This window comes from Ranitomeya variabilis, chromosome 4 (assembly GCF_051348905.1).
Source record: "Ranitomeya variabilis isolate aRanVar5 chromosome 4, aRanVar5.hap1, whole genome shotgun sequence".
Lineage (NCBI taxonomy): Eukaryota > Metazoa > Chordata > Amphibia > Anura > Dendrobatidae > Ranitomeya > Ranitomeya variabilis.
Genome location: NC_135235.1, coordinates 252,701,771 through 252,718,137, shown reverse-complemented (window position 1 = coordinate 252,718,137; position 16,367 = coordinate 252,701,771). Strand labels below are relative to the sequence as shown.

General features: G+C 45.2%; 1 protein-coding gene across 2 annotated transcripts in view; it reads left to right on the top strand.

Moving 5' to 3' along the window:
• Positions 1–16,367, top strand: part of ESAM (endothelial cell adhesion molecule) — a 68,528-nt gene that overhangs the window by 32,010 nt on the left and 20,151 nt on the right. For both annotated transcript variants that reach the window (XM_077249514.1, XM_077249513.1), the window contains exon 2: positions 7,531–7,688. In XM_077249514.1, coding sequence (XP_077105629.1) covers positions 7,531–7,688 — 158 coding nt within the window. The remainder of the gene's footprint in view (positions 1–7,530; positions 7,689–16,367) is intronic.

The window sequence follows — 16,367 nt, the reverse complement described above, 5'->3', positions numbered from 1 at the left end:
TAGCTGATGAAGAAAAAATAAGATAGTTTGCAATTTGCGGCTTTTTAAAATTTGCAGCCATTCTTAAGATATGAACACTTTTGTTTTCAGCTCATGATCTTGCAAGGTTGTGCAGCGCTTACAAGCTCTTTTCTATTCAGCCTGTAAACACTGTTCTGATGCTGTCACCTCTTAATCCCGGCCAGATACAGAGCAGCGCTTACAAGCTAAGCAGCAGTGGCGGTCGGTCTCTTAGGCAACGAACTGTAAACAGAAGTGTTAATATCTCAAGAACAGCGGCAAAGTTTAATAATCGGTAAATTGCAAAAGTGTTTGATATTATAAGAACTAAAATGCCCAAATATGAAGATGGGAATAACCTAATCCAGATCTGCAGTCACAATTATACTTTTACATAATATTGTGGACTCCATTCATAGATGTAGAAATATATCTGGAATTACATGTAACTAAGCAGTGAGCATTTCCCTGAAGAAGCCAGCAATGGCGAAACATGTCGGGGAGGCAGCTGTTTAAATTTTAGAGCAGTCAGTCCATATTGGTGATAAATGCCATAGAGTGGTCCGCCGCCACCCAGGCTAAATCAATGTTCTGTCGTTGTTAATAGGCCTGACATGGGGAAGCATTGAACAATATTGACCCCCCCCCAAGGCTAATTAGACAGTGAAACTGATCACTACAATTATCGCAAGGAGAGGATTGAATAATTCCTACCTATATGTGAGATTGCTTATCAAGAGAAAATTCATCAAAAGGGGAAGAATTGAATAATACCCCCAAAATCATAGCCAACAGACAGTGGAAACTGGAAGAGCACTTCCACTGTGAGAGGAGGAATTGGATTCACCCAATGTCTCCTACAGTCAGGACTAGGGTTGAGCGACTTTTGCTTTTTTAGGATCGAGTCGGGTTTCGTGAAACCCGACTGTCTCGAGAGTCGGATCGTGTGAAATCGGCCGATTATTGTGAAAAGTCGGGGGGCCGACCGAAACACGAAACCCAATGCAAGTCAATGGGGATTTTATTTTTATTTTATTGTTTCTCTCTCTCTCTCTCTCTCTCTCTCTCTCTCTCTCTCTCTCTCTCTCTCTCTCTCTCTCTCTCTCTCTCTCTCTCTCTCTCTCTCTCTCTCTCTCTCTCTCTCCTCGGACAGTGTAAATCAGTACATTCCTCGGACTGTGTACATCGCTACATCCAAAACGGTAAGATGGTGTTTATACCCCCACCCCCTGTGACGCCGCAGAAAGCAAAGACAGGACCTATGTCATCACGCTGCCCACACTCCTTCATTGGCTGAAAAAATGGCGGTAACAGCGTCATACGAAACGTGACTTTGGCGCGAAGATCGCCGACCACATGGCCGATACCACGCTGGGATCGGCTCGGGTTTCACGAAACCCGACTTTGCCAAAAGTCGGCGACTTATGAAATTGACCGATCCGTTTCGCTCAACCCTAGTCAGGACATTACTAATCAATGTGGACTGTGTATTTTTTAAGGAGCACAACTTATAATTATCGTTTAATCAATAAAAGTGATTTTTTTTTTTTTTACATCTCAGAATCTTCAGTTCGGCTTTATTCGCCATTTGGCAACTTGTAAATTATATTGTTAATCCCCACGCTGATTCTGTTTTGAACAAATTTTGGATATTTATCCCACAGTGATGATGACCTCTAACTGGAATAATTGCCCCTTAAGTGCCCCCACATAATAGTGGTGACCCTTCTAGTAATAATGTCTTAGAGCCCCCCACTCAGTAGTGATGCCCACTTGGTGCCTTCTAACAATAAAATTTGAATTATGGGAACGGCGTGACAAATATTGTGCATGCCCACCTATCGTTACGACCTGGGCCTGGCAGCCTCTTATCTCCTGTCCTCTATATGAACAAAATGGACGCAGTCAGTGGTGGCGTCCATGTAGGTTGTTGTACACATGTAGGTGGCCGGAGCCGGGATGTGACTAGGGCTCATCTAGAGTTAATGTTTATCTCAAGGACCTTGGAGCGGTCCTATATGGGATGTAGTTAGAGATACGCCCTGGTTATACAAGGTGAAGGGCGCAGTCACCTGCAGGAGCAGAACTCTTAGGTATGGGCACAATCACCTAGGTTGGGCTCGGTGCAGAAATAAGTTCTGGTCATTGCATCACAGTGATAATCATGTGACACGACGTGCTTTACACCACTTCGGCTGATGTCTGGCATTGAGCACTCTGACCTAGGATTCTATGTTTCATCACCGTCATCAGGCTATGTGCAAAGAGAGGTTTTAGCGTGCACTCAGTCTGGAGAGAGACGAGGTGCTGGTGTAATGGACCAATAGGTCACAAATAGTAATGAATATAGTAATACATCGCACACTCTAATTGAATCCCGTACAATAGGTCATGCAAACAAAGGAGTAAATTTAATAATAAGTCTGGGAGCATAACAGAATACAGCAGCTCATGCGATTCAACAACGTTTCGGCTCCACCGGAGCCTTTATCACGTAATCGCTTATTCCAGTATAAGCATGCAGAGGAGAGGGTAGAGGAAAAGAGATTTTCCAGTGGTGACAGAAACTAGTAAGACTGCAACTGTCCGTATAATTAATTGGAGGTGGCCAGATGTATTGACTCTTATGGTCTTGCTGTGCTGAGCGGCGCTCCCGCACCTTGCTCGTGGTTGGCGCCAATCACTCTTTTCCTCTACCCTCTCCTCTGCATGCTTATACTGGAATAAGCGATTACGTGATAAAGGCTCCGGTGGAGCCGAAACGTTGTTGAATCGCATGAGCTGCTGTATTCTGTTATTGTGTATTACTATATTCATCAGGCTATGTGCACACATTGCGGATTCTCTGCAGATCCGCAGCGTTTTTTGCGGTGCAGAAACGCTGCAGATCCGCAATTGATTTACAGTACAATGTAAATCAATATTAAAAAAAAAAGCTGTGCACTTGTTGCGGAAAATCTGGTGCGGAAACGCTGCGGATTAAAAGAAGTAGCATGTCACTTCTTTTTTTGCGGATCTGCAGCGTTTTTGTACCCATTCCATTTTAGAAATCCGCAGGGGTAAATTACAAAAGGCAGTAAATCCGCAGCAAAAACGCACAAAAAACGCTGCGGATCTGCACAAAAAAACGCGACAAATCCGCAGCTGCCTTTTCTGCCAGGAGAGGCAGAATCCTCACCAGAAATTCCTAAGCCTAATCTGCAACGTGTGCACATAGCCGCTCCTGACACATTACTAAGGGTATGTTCACACTGCATCTTTTTCTGGCTTTTTTTTCCCTTCTTTTAAATGACCTAATTTATGAAAATAAACACTGGAAAAATTTCTTAGAAACACTGACAAGAATTGTCCTATTTGTTTCAATGGAATCACGACTTTCTGTTTATATTCTGGGCTTACAATGAGGCCAAGCCTTTAAAAGAAGTGACATGTCCGTTCTTCAGGCGTTTTCCAGGAAGACGCTCTGCACTACAGTAGAAGGCAATGGGAAGGATTAAAAAGAGGCTGGATCGTCTTTCTGAGCATTTTTTCAGTGTTTTTTCCTAAAAATAAACAAATAAAAAATTAATTCACTTTTTAATCAATTTAAACAAAAAAGCGACAGAGAAAGTTAACAAAAAATATCTCAAAAAATACGCAGGCTTACAAAGCACAGAGAAATCAGAGTGTGCCTTTTGGGTTTTCATTGGCTGTAAGCCATAATCATCAACATTAACAGAACTAAACACGTGAAATAGATCACTCTGTGTGTAATGACTCTATAGAATATGAGATTCACTTTTTGTATTGAAGAACTGAAATAAATTAAATTTTGATGATATTCTAATTTTGTGAGAAGCACATGTATATTCCAAAAAAATGGAAAAGCAGCACTAATGAAAAAATGCGAGTGCGGGCGGCAGTCCAGACCACTGGGCTTTGAAATACCAATTATAGCCCTCAAAAAAGTGACAAATTGTATGTATTCCAAGTCCATTGTTAACCATCCAGTAATTCCTGGGCAGCCCCCCAAAATAGGGCGCGTTCTTCTCATCTGTAAAAAATATGTCATGTGTCCGTGATTTTTTGGCAGCTGGAGAGACGTGTACAGGTTTCATGTCTGCGTTCATCACCCAGCTCACAGTGACTGCAGCGGAGGGGTTCACATAGGATTTATGGTCCGTAGACAAATGTCACTTATGATCTTAGGCTACGTTCACACTAGCGTTGTGCGCCGCTGCGTCGGCGACGCAACGCACAACGCACGCAAAAACGCGTCAAAACGCACGCAAAAACGCTGCGTTTTGCGACGCATGCGTCGGTTTTTGGCAAAAATCGGACGCAAGAAAAATGCAACTTGTTGCGTTTTCTTGGTCCGACGCTTGCGTCAAAAAAGACGCATGTGTCGCACAACGCAACAAAAAAAACGCATGCGTCCCCCATGTTAAGTATAGGGGCGCATGACCCATGCGTCGCCGCTGCGTCGCCGACGCAAACCCGACGCACATTAGCTTAACGCTAATGTGAACGTAGCCTTAATGATTCATTATGGTCATCGAATGTGTCCGTAAAAAAAAAAAGTTGGCAGTCCATGATTTTTTTTATAAGCTGTCCAGAAAAAAAATCAAGCTAGCCACCGTGATGCTGGGCATTTCCTGCAGATCGCTGTGGGTCAGGGTGGGATACATCCCTCTATGGGGGGTGAAGGTTAAATACCGTAAATCGAGCGCCGCAGCCTCTTCTGTGCGTCCAGGCAGAATAAGCTCCTTTCCTCGGTGGTTGCTTAATCATGTTGATGGGACTTTTGGAGCAGAGCGTCTTAATGCTGGCGGCTGTGCGCTGCTCACAGTCCTGTCTTTTCTCCTACTGACATAATCCCAAATTAGAGATGTGAAAAGACTTAATAAGAATTATCATTTCCTCCCACTTGCTACAGGCCACATTGGGGGGAAGACGTCTCCAGTGTCCCCAGAACAGATCTCATCAGACATTCATATTGTGGTTTACTCCACAAAAGCTTCAGCCCCAAGAATGTATCCAACTATATATCCCTCAATAATAGCAGCTCAATGATGTCACCGCTGATCTCTGGTGATGGATAGGAGGCATTCTCAGTGATGTCACTGCTGATCTCTGGTGATGGATAGGAGGCATTCTCAGTGATGTCACTGCTGATCTCTGGTGATGGATAGGAGGCATTCTCAGTGATGTCACCTCTGATATCTGGTGATGGATAGGAGGCATTCTCAGTGATGTCACCGCTGATCTCTGGTGATGGATAGGAGGCATTCTCCGTGATGTCACCGCTGATCTCTGGTGATGAATAGGAGACATTCTCAGTGATGTCACCGCTGATCTCTGGTGATGGATAGGAGGCATTCTCAGTGATGTCACCGCTGATCTCTGGTGATGGATAGGAGGCATTCTCAGTGATGTCACCGCTGATCTCTGGTGATGGATAGGAGGCATTCTCAGTGATGTCACCGCTGATCTCTGGTGATGGATAGGAGGCATTCTCAGTGATGTCATCGCTGATCTCTGGTGATGGATAGGAGGCATTCTCAGTGATGTCATCGCTGATCTCTGGTGATGGATAGGAGGCATTCTCAGTGATGTCACTTCTGATCTCTGGTGATGGATAGGAGGTATTCTCAGTGATGTCACCTCTGATCTCCAGTGACTGATAGGAGGCATTCTCAGTGATGTCACCGCTGATCTCCGGTGATGGACAGGAGACATTCTCAGTGATGTCACCGCTGATCTCTGGTGATGGATAGGAGGTATTCTCAGTGATACTATAATCTCATATATACACAATATAATCTCAGGCTTTAAGATATCATTTTCTTAACTGGAGCGGTAATAGTTAAATAGTTCACGTTCTGGTAATTCCTGCCTCAGATCGGTCTATTTAGGTTAATTATTGATTCCTAGTTGCATTACTTACATGGCGGGAGGCGATGGGGGACGAGTGTTATACTGTTGTTACGGTGGCGGGCAGGTAACAGGATGTGTGGAATATGTCTGATGGAATCATAGGGGTAAATCTGATAGTCAGGACAGATTGCTGCTCATTCTGGGATATTGTGTGTGTCCGATGGGAATCTTGTGTAAGTGCCTGCACCTAAAAGATCAGGACTGGTTGCCGTACAGTAGACTGCCCATCCATGCTGCACAGACTTTCTTTAGGTTGATCACATTAGAAATCAGAGACTTCTGTAGAAATATATTTAATAAGTAGGAATTAGTAATGCATTTACATAATGTTTCTGAAGTCTGTGCTATATGTTAATGCAGCGCCCCAGAGTCCTGGTCGTTGCAGTACTGACGCTCCGCCGCTAAGGGGAGTGATGGTACGTCTGATGGCACTTAAGGAGTACACCTGACCAGGTATCACAGACACCAATACACTTCATAGTCTGGCCTCCAGGGGGAGCAAAGGGTGCTATGTATTAGGCCACTCCTCACAATCTGGTAAAACTGGGGTTGGATAGAAAGTTAGACAGAAGCTGACTGGGTTGGAAGCAGGCAACATCCTGTGGCAGAGGGTGTTGCAGGGGAAGATTCAGGGGGGTCCCTGTCAGAGGTGGGATCCTGACAGAGGCCTAGCGAACAGGACAGAACGTTAAGGAACCGCGCCTGCACTATATCGCGGCGGTATCTCAAGAAAGGACAAGAAGCGAGGTTTATTGTGAAGAGTGAGAAACGAGATCATAGCAAAAGAGGAGATAACACCAGTAGGAGTCGTGCCGTAAGATCGAGGCAACATCCTACTGAGGCGCGTAGCCGGTGGCCAGAACGCCGAGGAAGTATTGGGCTCCAAGCATTACTTCAAACCAACGGCAGGACAGTTAATTATAGGTTGGCTGTCTCACCTAAATCACCTAAGCAGACAAAGGGGGCAACTGTGGGAGAGGGGCGTCACTAGGGTCCCGGAAGAACTCCAGGCCTACCCGTCATACGGGTGCGTCCTATCCATATTATCTTGGGGACGGAGAAGAACATCAGAACAGACATAAGTTGTGGGAAAGAACATCAGAAAGACACAGCAGTTGTGGGGACTATCCCGTGGTGCTCAGCAGAGAAGTACTACAACACACAGGTGCTAGAAGGTAGGCACAGATTTCCACCTGCAAAGGAAACTCTGGAGGTGCCATCGGACCGGCCGGTCTCAGACAGCCCTGTTAGCAGTGCTCTGGATTGAGGATCTTGAAGCCTTCAGTAAAGAGGTAAAGAGACTGCAACCCTGTGCCCTCGTTATTCATCGCGACCTGCACCACGCACCACCACCTTCAACTTTCATTGGACGCCCCTTAGCAGGGTCACGGACCGGGTCTAGCCACCGTGACAACCCCAGAACTGAGACAGAGAGGCCCGGTACCGAGTACCCCGCGGCCCTGCGTCTGAGGGCGCTCCATTAACCCCCCACATACTCCGCACTACAGATTTCCTAGTTTCCTGTTATTCTTCTCATCACAGTTTTTTTTTCTCATCTGTAAATTATTTGTTCATACTGCTCAGTAACAGAAATAATTCTCTCTGTACAAACAGAATTCTCCTTGGCGCTGCTGGAAGTTCACGTGGAGCAGAAATTAGTGACAGTAATACAAGGTCAAAATGTCACTCTCCCCGTCTGGTATTCAAGCAGCTCAGATGAAAAACCCTATATCACCTGGTACATACAGCGAGCGCAGGAGGAGCAAACACAGGTACAGTATCCTGGAGATAATACTGCAAGAGAACGCTCTACTGCTTCCTATGTGCAAGAATATAACTACTATAATACTGCCCCTATGTAGAAGAATATAACTACTATAATACTGCTCCTATGTACAAGAATATAACTACTATAATACTGCCCCTATGTACAAGAATATAACTACTATAATACTTCCCCTATGTACAAGAATATGACTACTATAATACTGCCCCTATGTACAAGAATATAACTACTATAATACTGCCCCTATGTACAATATAACTACTATAATACTGCTCCTATGTACAAGAATATAACAACTACTATAATACTGCTCCTATGTACAAGAATATAACAACTACTATAATACTGCTCCTATATACAAGAATATAACTACTATAATACTGTCCCTATGTACAAGAATATAACTACTATAATACTGCTCCTATGTACAATAATATAACTACTATAATACTGCTTCTATACACAAGAATATAACTACTATAATACTACTCCTATGTACATGAATATAACTACTGTTATGGACCTGGTGGTTAGGTGCACCAGGAATGACCTGATAGTTAAACACGGAATCAGGACGAGCTCTGGGGAAATGGGAACTCTGCTGACCGCAAACCCTACTCCTATCAATGCAACTAGAAACAGCCGTGGAGCGTGCCTGACTCTGCCTAGACGCCTCTTCACAGCCTAAGAGCTAACTACCCCTAAAGAAAGGAAACAAAGCCTTACTTGCCTCAGAGAAATTTTCCCAAAGGTAAAAGCAGCCCCCCCACAAGTATTGACTGTGAGATAAGAGGAAATCACAAACACAGGATGAAATAGGTTTTAGCAAAGAGAGGCCAGTCTAGCTAAATAGATTGAGGATAGAAAAGGGATCTTTGCGGTCAACACAAAAAGCTACAAAAAACCACGCAGAGTGTGCAAAAAATACCCCCGCACCGACTCACGATGCGGTGATGCCACTCTGCACCCCTAGAGCTTCCAGCTAGCTAGCTAGTTTCATGATGGCAAGCTGGACTAGAACTTAGCAAGAAAAACCATATGTAACAAATGAACAAGCAGGAACTTAGCTTGTGCTGGAGTAGACAGGTCCTCAGAAAGATCCAGGAGAGATCTGAACCAGTACTAGAACATTGACAGCTGGCATGGAGTAACGATCTGAGTGGAGTTAAATAGAGAATCAGCCTAGCCCCAAACGAGGGCAGCTGGAGAAGGAATCTCAGAACCAGCAGCTCCACTCACAGCCACCAGAGGGAGTCCACGGACAGAACTCACCGAAGTACCATTCATGACCACAGGAGGGCGTTCGAGAACGGAATTCACAACAGTACCCCCCCCCCCCCTTGAGGAGGGGTCACCGAACCCTCACCAGAGCCCCCAGGCCGATCAGGACGAGCCAAATGAAAGGCACAAACTAAATCGGCAGCATGGACATCAGAGGCAACAACCCAGGAATTATCCTCCTGACCATAGCCCTTCCATTTGACCAAGTACTGAAGTTTTCGTCTCGAAATACGAGAATCCAAAATCTTCTCCACCACATACTCCAACTCCCCCTCGACCAACACCGGAGCAGGAGGATCAACGGAGGGAACCATAGGCGCCACATATCTCTGCAGCAACGACCTATGGAACACATTATGGATGGCAAAAGAAGCAGGAAGGGCCAAACGAAATGATACAGGATTAAGAATTTCAGAAATCTTATAAGGACCAATGAAACGAGGCTTAAACTTAGGAGAAAAAACCTTCATAGGAACATAACGAGATGATAACCAAACCAAATCTCCAACACGAAGTCAGGGACCAACACGGCGACAGCGGTTAGCGAAACGTTGAGCCTTCTCTTGGGACAAGGTCAAATTGTCCACCACATGAGTCCAAATTTGTTGCAACCTGTCCACCACAGAATCCACACCAGGACAGTCCGAAGGCTCAACCTGCCCTGAAGAAAAACGAGGATGAAAACCAAAATTACAAAAAAAAGGCGAAACCAAAGTAGCCGAACTGGCCCGATTATTAAGGGCGAACTCAGCTAATGGCAAGAAGGTCACCCAATCATCCTGATCCGCAGAAACAAAGCATCTCAGAGAAATTTCCAAAGTCTGATTGGTTCGTTCGGTTTGGCCATTTGTCTGAGGTTGGAAAGCCGAAGAAAAAGACAAATCAATGCCCATCTTAGCACAAAAGGACCGCCAAAACCTTGAAACAAACTGGGAACCTCTGTCAGACACGATGTTCTCCGGAATGCCATGCAAACGAACCACATGTTGGAAAAATAATGGAACCAAATCAGAGGAAGAAGGCAATTTAGGCAAGGGTACCAAATGGACCATTTTAGAGAAGCGATCGCAAACCACCCAGATGACCGACATCCTTTGAGAAACAGGAAGATCTGAAATTAAATCCATGGAAACATGCGTCCAAGGCCTTTTCGGGACCGGCAAGGGCAAAAGTAACCCACTGGCACGAGAACAGCAGGGCTTAGCCCGAGCACAAGTCCCACAAGACTGCACAAAAGAATGCACATCCCGCGACAAGGAAGGCCACCAAAAGGACCTAGCCACCAAATCTCTGGTACCAAAAATCCCAGGATGACCAGCCAACACCGAACAATGAACCTCAGAGATAACTCTATTAGTCCATCTATCAGGGACAAACAGTTTCTCCGCAGGACAACGGTCAGGTCTATCAGCCTGGAACTCCTGCAGCACCCACCGCAAATCAGGGGAGATGGCAGACAGAACTACCCCCTCTCTGAGAATACCAGCCGGCTCAGGAACCCCAGGAGAATCAGGCACAAAACTCCTTGAAAGGGCATCAGCCTTCACATTCTTAGAACCCGGAAGGTACGAAACCACAAAATTGAAACGGGAGAAAAACAGCGATCAACGAGCCTGTCTAGGTTTCAACCGCTTGGCAGACTCGAGATAAGTCAGATTCTTGTGATCTGTCAAGACCACCACGCGATGCTTGGCTCCTTCAAGCCAATGTCGCCACTCCTCGAATGCCCACTTCATAGCCAACAACTCCCGATTGCCAACATCATAATTACGCTCAGCAGGCGAAAACTTTCTCGAAAAGAAAGCGCATGGCTTCATTACAGAGCAATCAGAACTTCTCTGAGACAAAACAGCCCCTGCTCCAATTTCAGAAGCATCAACCTCGACCTGAAAAGGGAGCGAAACATCTGGCTGACACAACACAGGAGCCGAAGAGAAACGACGTTTCAACTCCTGAAAAGCCTCAACGGCCGCAGAGGACCAATTCACCACATCAGCATCCTTCTTGGTCAAATCAGTCAATGGTTTAACAACACTAGAAAAATTAGCGATGAAGCGACGGTAAAAATTGGCAAAGCCCAGAAATTTCTGAAGGCTCTTCACAGATGTAGGCAGAGTCCAATCATAAATAGCTTGGACTTTAACAGGATCCATCTCGATAGTAGAAGGGGAAAAAATGAAGCCCAAAAAGGAAACCTGAACTCCAAAGAGACACTTAGATCCCTTTACAAACAAGGAATTAGCACGAAGGACCTGGAACACCATTCTGACCTGCTTCACATGGGACTCCCAATCATCCGAAAAGACCAAAATATCATCCAAATATACGATCATGAATCTATCCAGATACTTTCGGAAGATGTCATGCATAAAGAACTGAAACACAGAGGGAGCTTTAGAAAGGCCGAATGGCATCACCAGGTACTCAAAATGGCCCCCTTAATCCGAGCAAATAAATCAGACAGTAGAGGCAAAGGGTACTGAAATTTGACCGTGATTTTATTAAGAAGGCGGTAATCTATACAAGGTCTCAGAGAACCATCCTTCTTGGCCACAAAAAAGAACCCTGCTCCCAATGGTGACGACGACGGGCGAATATGCCCTTTCTCCAAGCACTCCTTTATATAACTCCGCATAGCAGCGTGTTCTGGCACAGACAAATTGAAAAGTCGTCCCTTAGGGAACTTGCTACCAGGAATCAAATTAATAGCACAATCACAATCCCTATGAGGAGGTAGGGTACTAGACTTGGGCTCATCAAATACATCCCGGTAATCCGACAAAAACTCAGGGACTTCAGAAGGAGTGGAGGAAGAAATTGACAATAATGAAACATCCCCATGTACCCCTTGACACCCCCAACTGGACACCGACATTGATTTCCAATCCAATACTGGATTATGGACCTGCAGCCATGGCAAACCCAACACGACCACATCATGCAGATTATGCAACACCAAAAAGCGAATATCCTTCTGATGAGCAGGAGCCATGCGAATAGTCAACTGGGTCCATTATTGAGGCTTATTCTTGGCCAAAGGCGTAGCATCAATTCCCCTCCCAGATCTCAGAACTCAGAAAAGTTCCTGATGAGGGAATCGGCAGCAGGGAATATCGAAGGTGACAGCCACATAGAACGGCACTTTGGGGTATTGACCATAAACCACAATAAAACGGAGATTTGGCCGAAGACTCACGTGGTTTTGTGTTATGGACCTGGTGGTTAGGTGCACCAGGAATGACCTGATAGTTAAACACGGAATCAGGACGAGCTCTGGGGAAATGGGAACTCTGCTGACCGCAAACCCTACTCCTATCAACACAACTAGAAACAGCCGTGGAGCGTGCCTGACTCTGCCTAGACGCCTCTTCACAGCCTAAGAGCTAACTACCCCTAAAGAAAGGAAACAAAGCCTTACTTGCCTCAGAGAAATTTCCCCAAAGGTAAAAGCAGCCCCCCCACAAGTATTGACTGTGAGATAAGAGGAAATCACAAACACAGGATGAAATAGGTTTTAGCAAAGAGAGGCCAGTCTGACTAAACAGATTGAGGATAGAAAAGGGATCTTTGCGGTCAACACAAAAAGCTACAAAAAACCACGCAGAGTGTGCAAAAAATACCCCCGCACCGACTCACGATGCGGTGATGCCACTCTGCACCCCCAGAGCTTCCAGTTAGCCAGGCAGTTTCATGATAGCAAGCTGGACTAGAACTTAGCAAGAAAAACCATATGTAACAAATGAACAAACAGGAACTTAGCTTGTGCTGGAGTAGACAGGTCCTCAGAAAGATCCAGGAGAGATCTGAACCAGTACTAGAACATTGACAGCTGGCATGGGGTAACGATCTGAGTGGAGTTAAATAGAGAATCAGCCTAGCCCCAAACGAGGGCAGCTGGAGAAGGAATCTCAGAACTAGCAGCTCCACTCACAGCCACCAGAGGGAGTCCACGGACAGAACTCACCGAAGTACCATTCATGACCACAGGAGGGAGTTCGAGAACGGAATTCACAACAAACTACTATAATACTGCTCCTACGTACAAGAATATAACTACTATAATACTGCTCCTATATACAAGAATATAACTACAATACTGCTCCTATGTACAAGAATATAACTACTAGAATACTGCTCCCTATGTACAAGAATATAACTACTATAATACTGTACCCCATGTACAGGAATATAACTATTATAATACTTGTTGTGAACTCTGTTTTCGGGCTCCCTCTTGTGGTCACAGGTGGTATTGTGTGAGTTTTGTTTTTGGGCTCCCCCTGGTGGCTTTGTTCGTATCCTGCGGATCCTTGGCTGAATCAGCTGCCTCGTTATGCACTAGGGAGTTTCCTATTTAGCTCTGCTTCACCTCCACTTGTTGCCGGCTGTCGATGTATTCAGTGCTATTCTGATCTCCCCTGATTATCTTCGTTTTCAGTCTCTTCTGGAGAAGCTAAGTTTCTGTTTGATTATTTTTTGCTCATCAGTCTGCAATATGATTTCAGTGTATGATGAGTTAGTCCAGCTTGCTAATATGTGAGTTCTTGCTGCTGGTAAGCTCTGGGGTACGGAGTTGCTTCCCCCGCACCGTTAGTTGGTGCGGGGGCTCGAGCAATCTCTGCGTGGATATTTTGCTTAGGGTTTTCTATTGACCGCACAGCTCCCTTCCTATTTTCTGCTATCTAGTGTTAGCGGGCCTCATTTGCTAAATCTATTTCATCTCTGCGTTTGTGCTTTCCCCTTAACTCACCGTTAATATTTGTGGGGGGCTTTTCTATATCTTTGGGGTCATTTCTCTGAGGCAAGTAAGGACTTTACTTTCCCTCTAGGAATAAGTAGTTTCTCAGGCCGTGAAGAGACGTCTAGGATTTTCAGGTAACGTTCCACGGCTGCCTATAGTTGTTTGCGGATAGGATCAGGTTGCGGTCAATCCAGATACCACTTCCCCAGAGCTGGTCGTCGGTTTAGTCACTTAGCTAGTCAAACTTGCGATCCTTGCCACTAGGATCATAACAGTACAGCCGGCCATAAAGTGTTAATTGCATGGCAGAAGCAGGAGAAGAGAAGCCTTGAGGATTTTTTTTTTTTTTTTTTTTGCTGCCGTGTGTCTAGCTGCTGTGTGTCTAGCTTCTCTCCTCCTCTTAATCTTGGTGTGGCTCTGAGTTCAGCTGCTGACATGGATATCCAGAGTTTGGCCTCCAGTGTAGATCATCTTGCTGCAAGGGTACAAAGTATTCAGGATTTTGTTGTTCACAGTCCTATGTCAGAGCCTAGAATACCTTTTCCGGAGTTGTTTTCTGGAGATAGATCTAGGTTCCTGAATTTTAAGAACAATTGTAAATTGTTTCTTTCTTTGAAACCTCGTTCCTCTGGTGATTCCGTTCAGCAAGTTAAGATTATTACTTCTTTCTTGCGCGGCGACCCTCAAGATTGGGCCTTCGCATTGGCGCCAGGGGATCCTGCATTGCTCAGTGTGGATGCGTTTTTTCTGGCCCTTGGATTGCTCTATGAGGAACCTAATCTTGAGAACCAGGCTGAAAAAGCTTTGTTGGCCCTCTCTCAGGGGCAAGATGAAGCAGAGGTGTATTGCCAGAAATTTCGGAAATGGTCGGTGCTTACTCAATGGAATGAGTGTGCCCTGGCTGCAAATTTCAGAAAGGGTCTTTCTGAAGCCATTAAGAATGTCATGGTGGGGTTCCCTACGCCTGCAGGTCTGAATGAGTCAATGACTCTGGCCATTCAGATTGATCGGCGTTTGCGGGAGCGCAAACCTGCGCACCATTTGGCGGTGTCTTCTGAACAGACACCTGAGTCTATGCAATGTGATAGAATTCTGACCAGAAGTGAACGGCAAAATTATAGACGGCAAAATGGGTTGTGCTTTTATTGTGGTGACTCCGCTCATGTTATCTCAGCATGCTCTAAGCGCACAAAAAAGATTGATAAATCTGTCACCATCGGTACTTTACAGCCTAAGTTAATTTTGTCTGTTACCCTGATTTGTTCCCTGTCATCTTACCCGGTTATGGCTTTTGTAGATTCAGGTGCTGCCCTGAGCCTGATGGATTTGTCATTTGCCCGGCGCTGTGGTTTTGTTTTGGAGCCTTTAAAATTCCCTATTCCACTAAGGGGTATTGATGCTACACCATTGGCTATGAATAAACCTCAGTACTGGACGCAAGTGACCATGTGCATGACTCCTGTTCATCAGGAGGTAATTCGCTTTCTTGTTCTGCATAATTTGCATGATGTTGTCGTGTTGGGTCTGCCATGGTTGCAGACTCATAATCCAGTCCTGGATTGGAAAGCAATGTCTGTGTCAAGTTGGGGTTGCCAGGGAATTCATGGTGACGCTCCTGTGGTGTCAATTGCTTCATCCACTCCTTCTGAAGTCCCTGCGTTTTTGTCGGACTACCAGGATGTATTTGATGAGCCCAAACTCAGTTCTCTACCTCCTCATAGGGATTGTGATTATGCTATAAATTTGATTCCTGGTAGTAAGTTTCCTAAGGGACGACTTTTCAATTTGTCAGTGCCGGAGCATGCTGCTATGCGGAGTTATATAAAGCAGTCTTTGGAGAAAGGACTTATTCACCCCTCCTCCTCCCCTCTGGGTGCAGGATTCTTTTTTGTGGCTAAGAAGGATGGTTCCCTGAGACCTTGTATTGATTATCGCCTTCTAAATAAAATCACGGTCAAATTTCAGTATCCTTTGCCATTGTTATCTGATCTGTTTGCTCGCATTAGGGGGTCTAGTTGGTTCACCAAGATAGATCTTCGTGGTGCGTATAACCTTGTGCGTATTAAGCAGGGTGATGAATGGAAAACTGCATTTAATACGCCCGAAGGCCATTTCGAGTACTTGGTGATGCCTTTTGGACTTTCTAACGCTCCTTCTGTCTTTCAGTCCTTCATGCACGACATCTTCCGCGAGTATCTGGATAAATTTATGATTGTGTATCTGGATGATATTCTGTTTTTTTCTGATGATTGGGAGTCCCATGTTAAGCAGGTCAGGATGGTGTTTCAGGTCCTACGTGCCAATGCTTTATTTGTGAAGGACTCAAAATGTCTTTTTGGAGTCCAGAAGGTTTCTTTTTTGGGTTTCATTTTTTCCCCTTCTACTATTGAGATGGACCCAGTCAAGGTTCAGGCTATTCATGACTGGACTCAGCCTACATCTGTTAAGAGTCTTCAGAAGTTCTTGGGTTTTGCTAATTTTTACCGTCGCTTCATCGCTAATTTTTCTGGTGTTGTTAAGCCTTTGACGGATTTGACCAAGAAGGGTTCTGATGTTACTAATTGTTCTCCTGCGGCTGTGGAGGCCTTTCGGGAGCTGAAGCGCCGGTTTTCCTCGGCTCCGGTCTTATGTCAGCCAGATGTC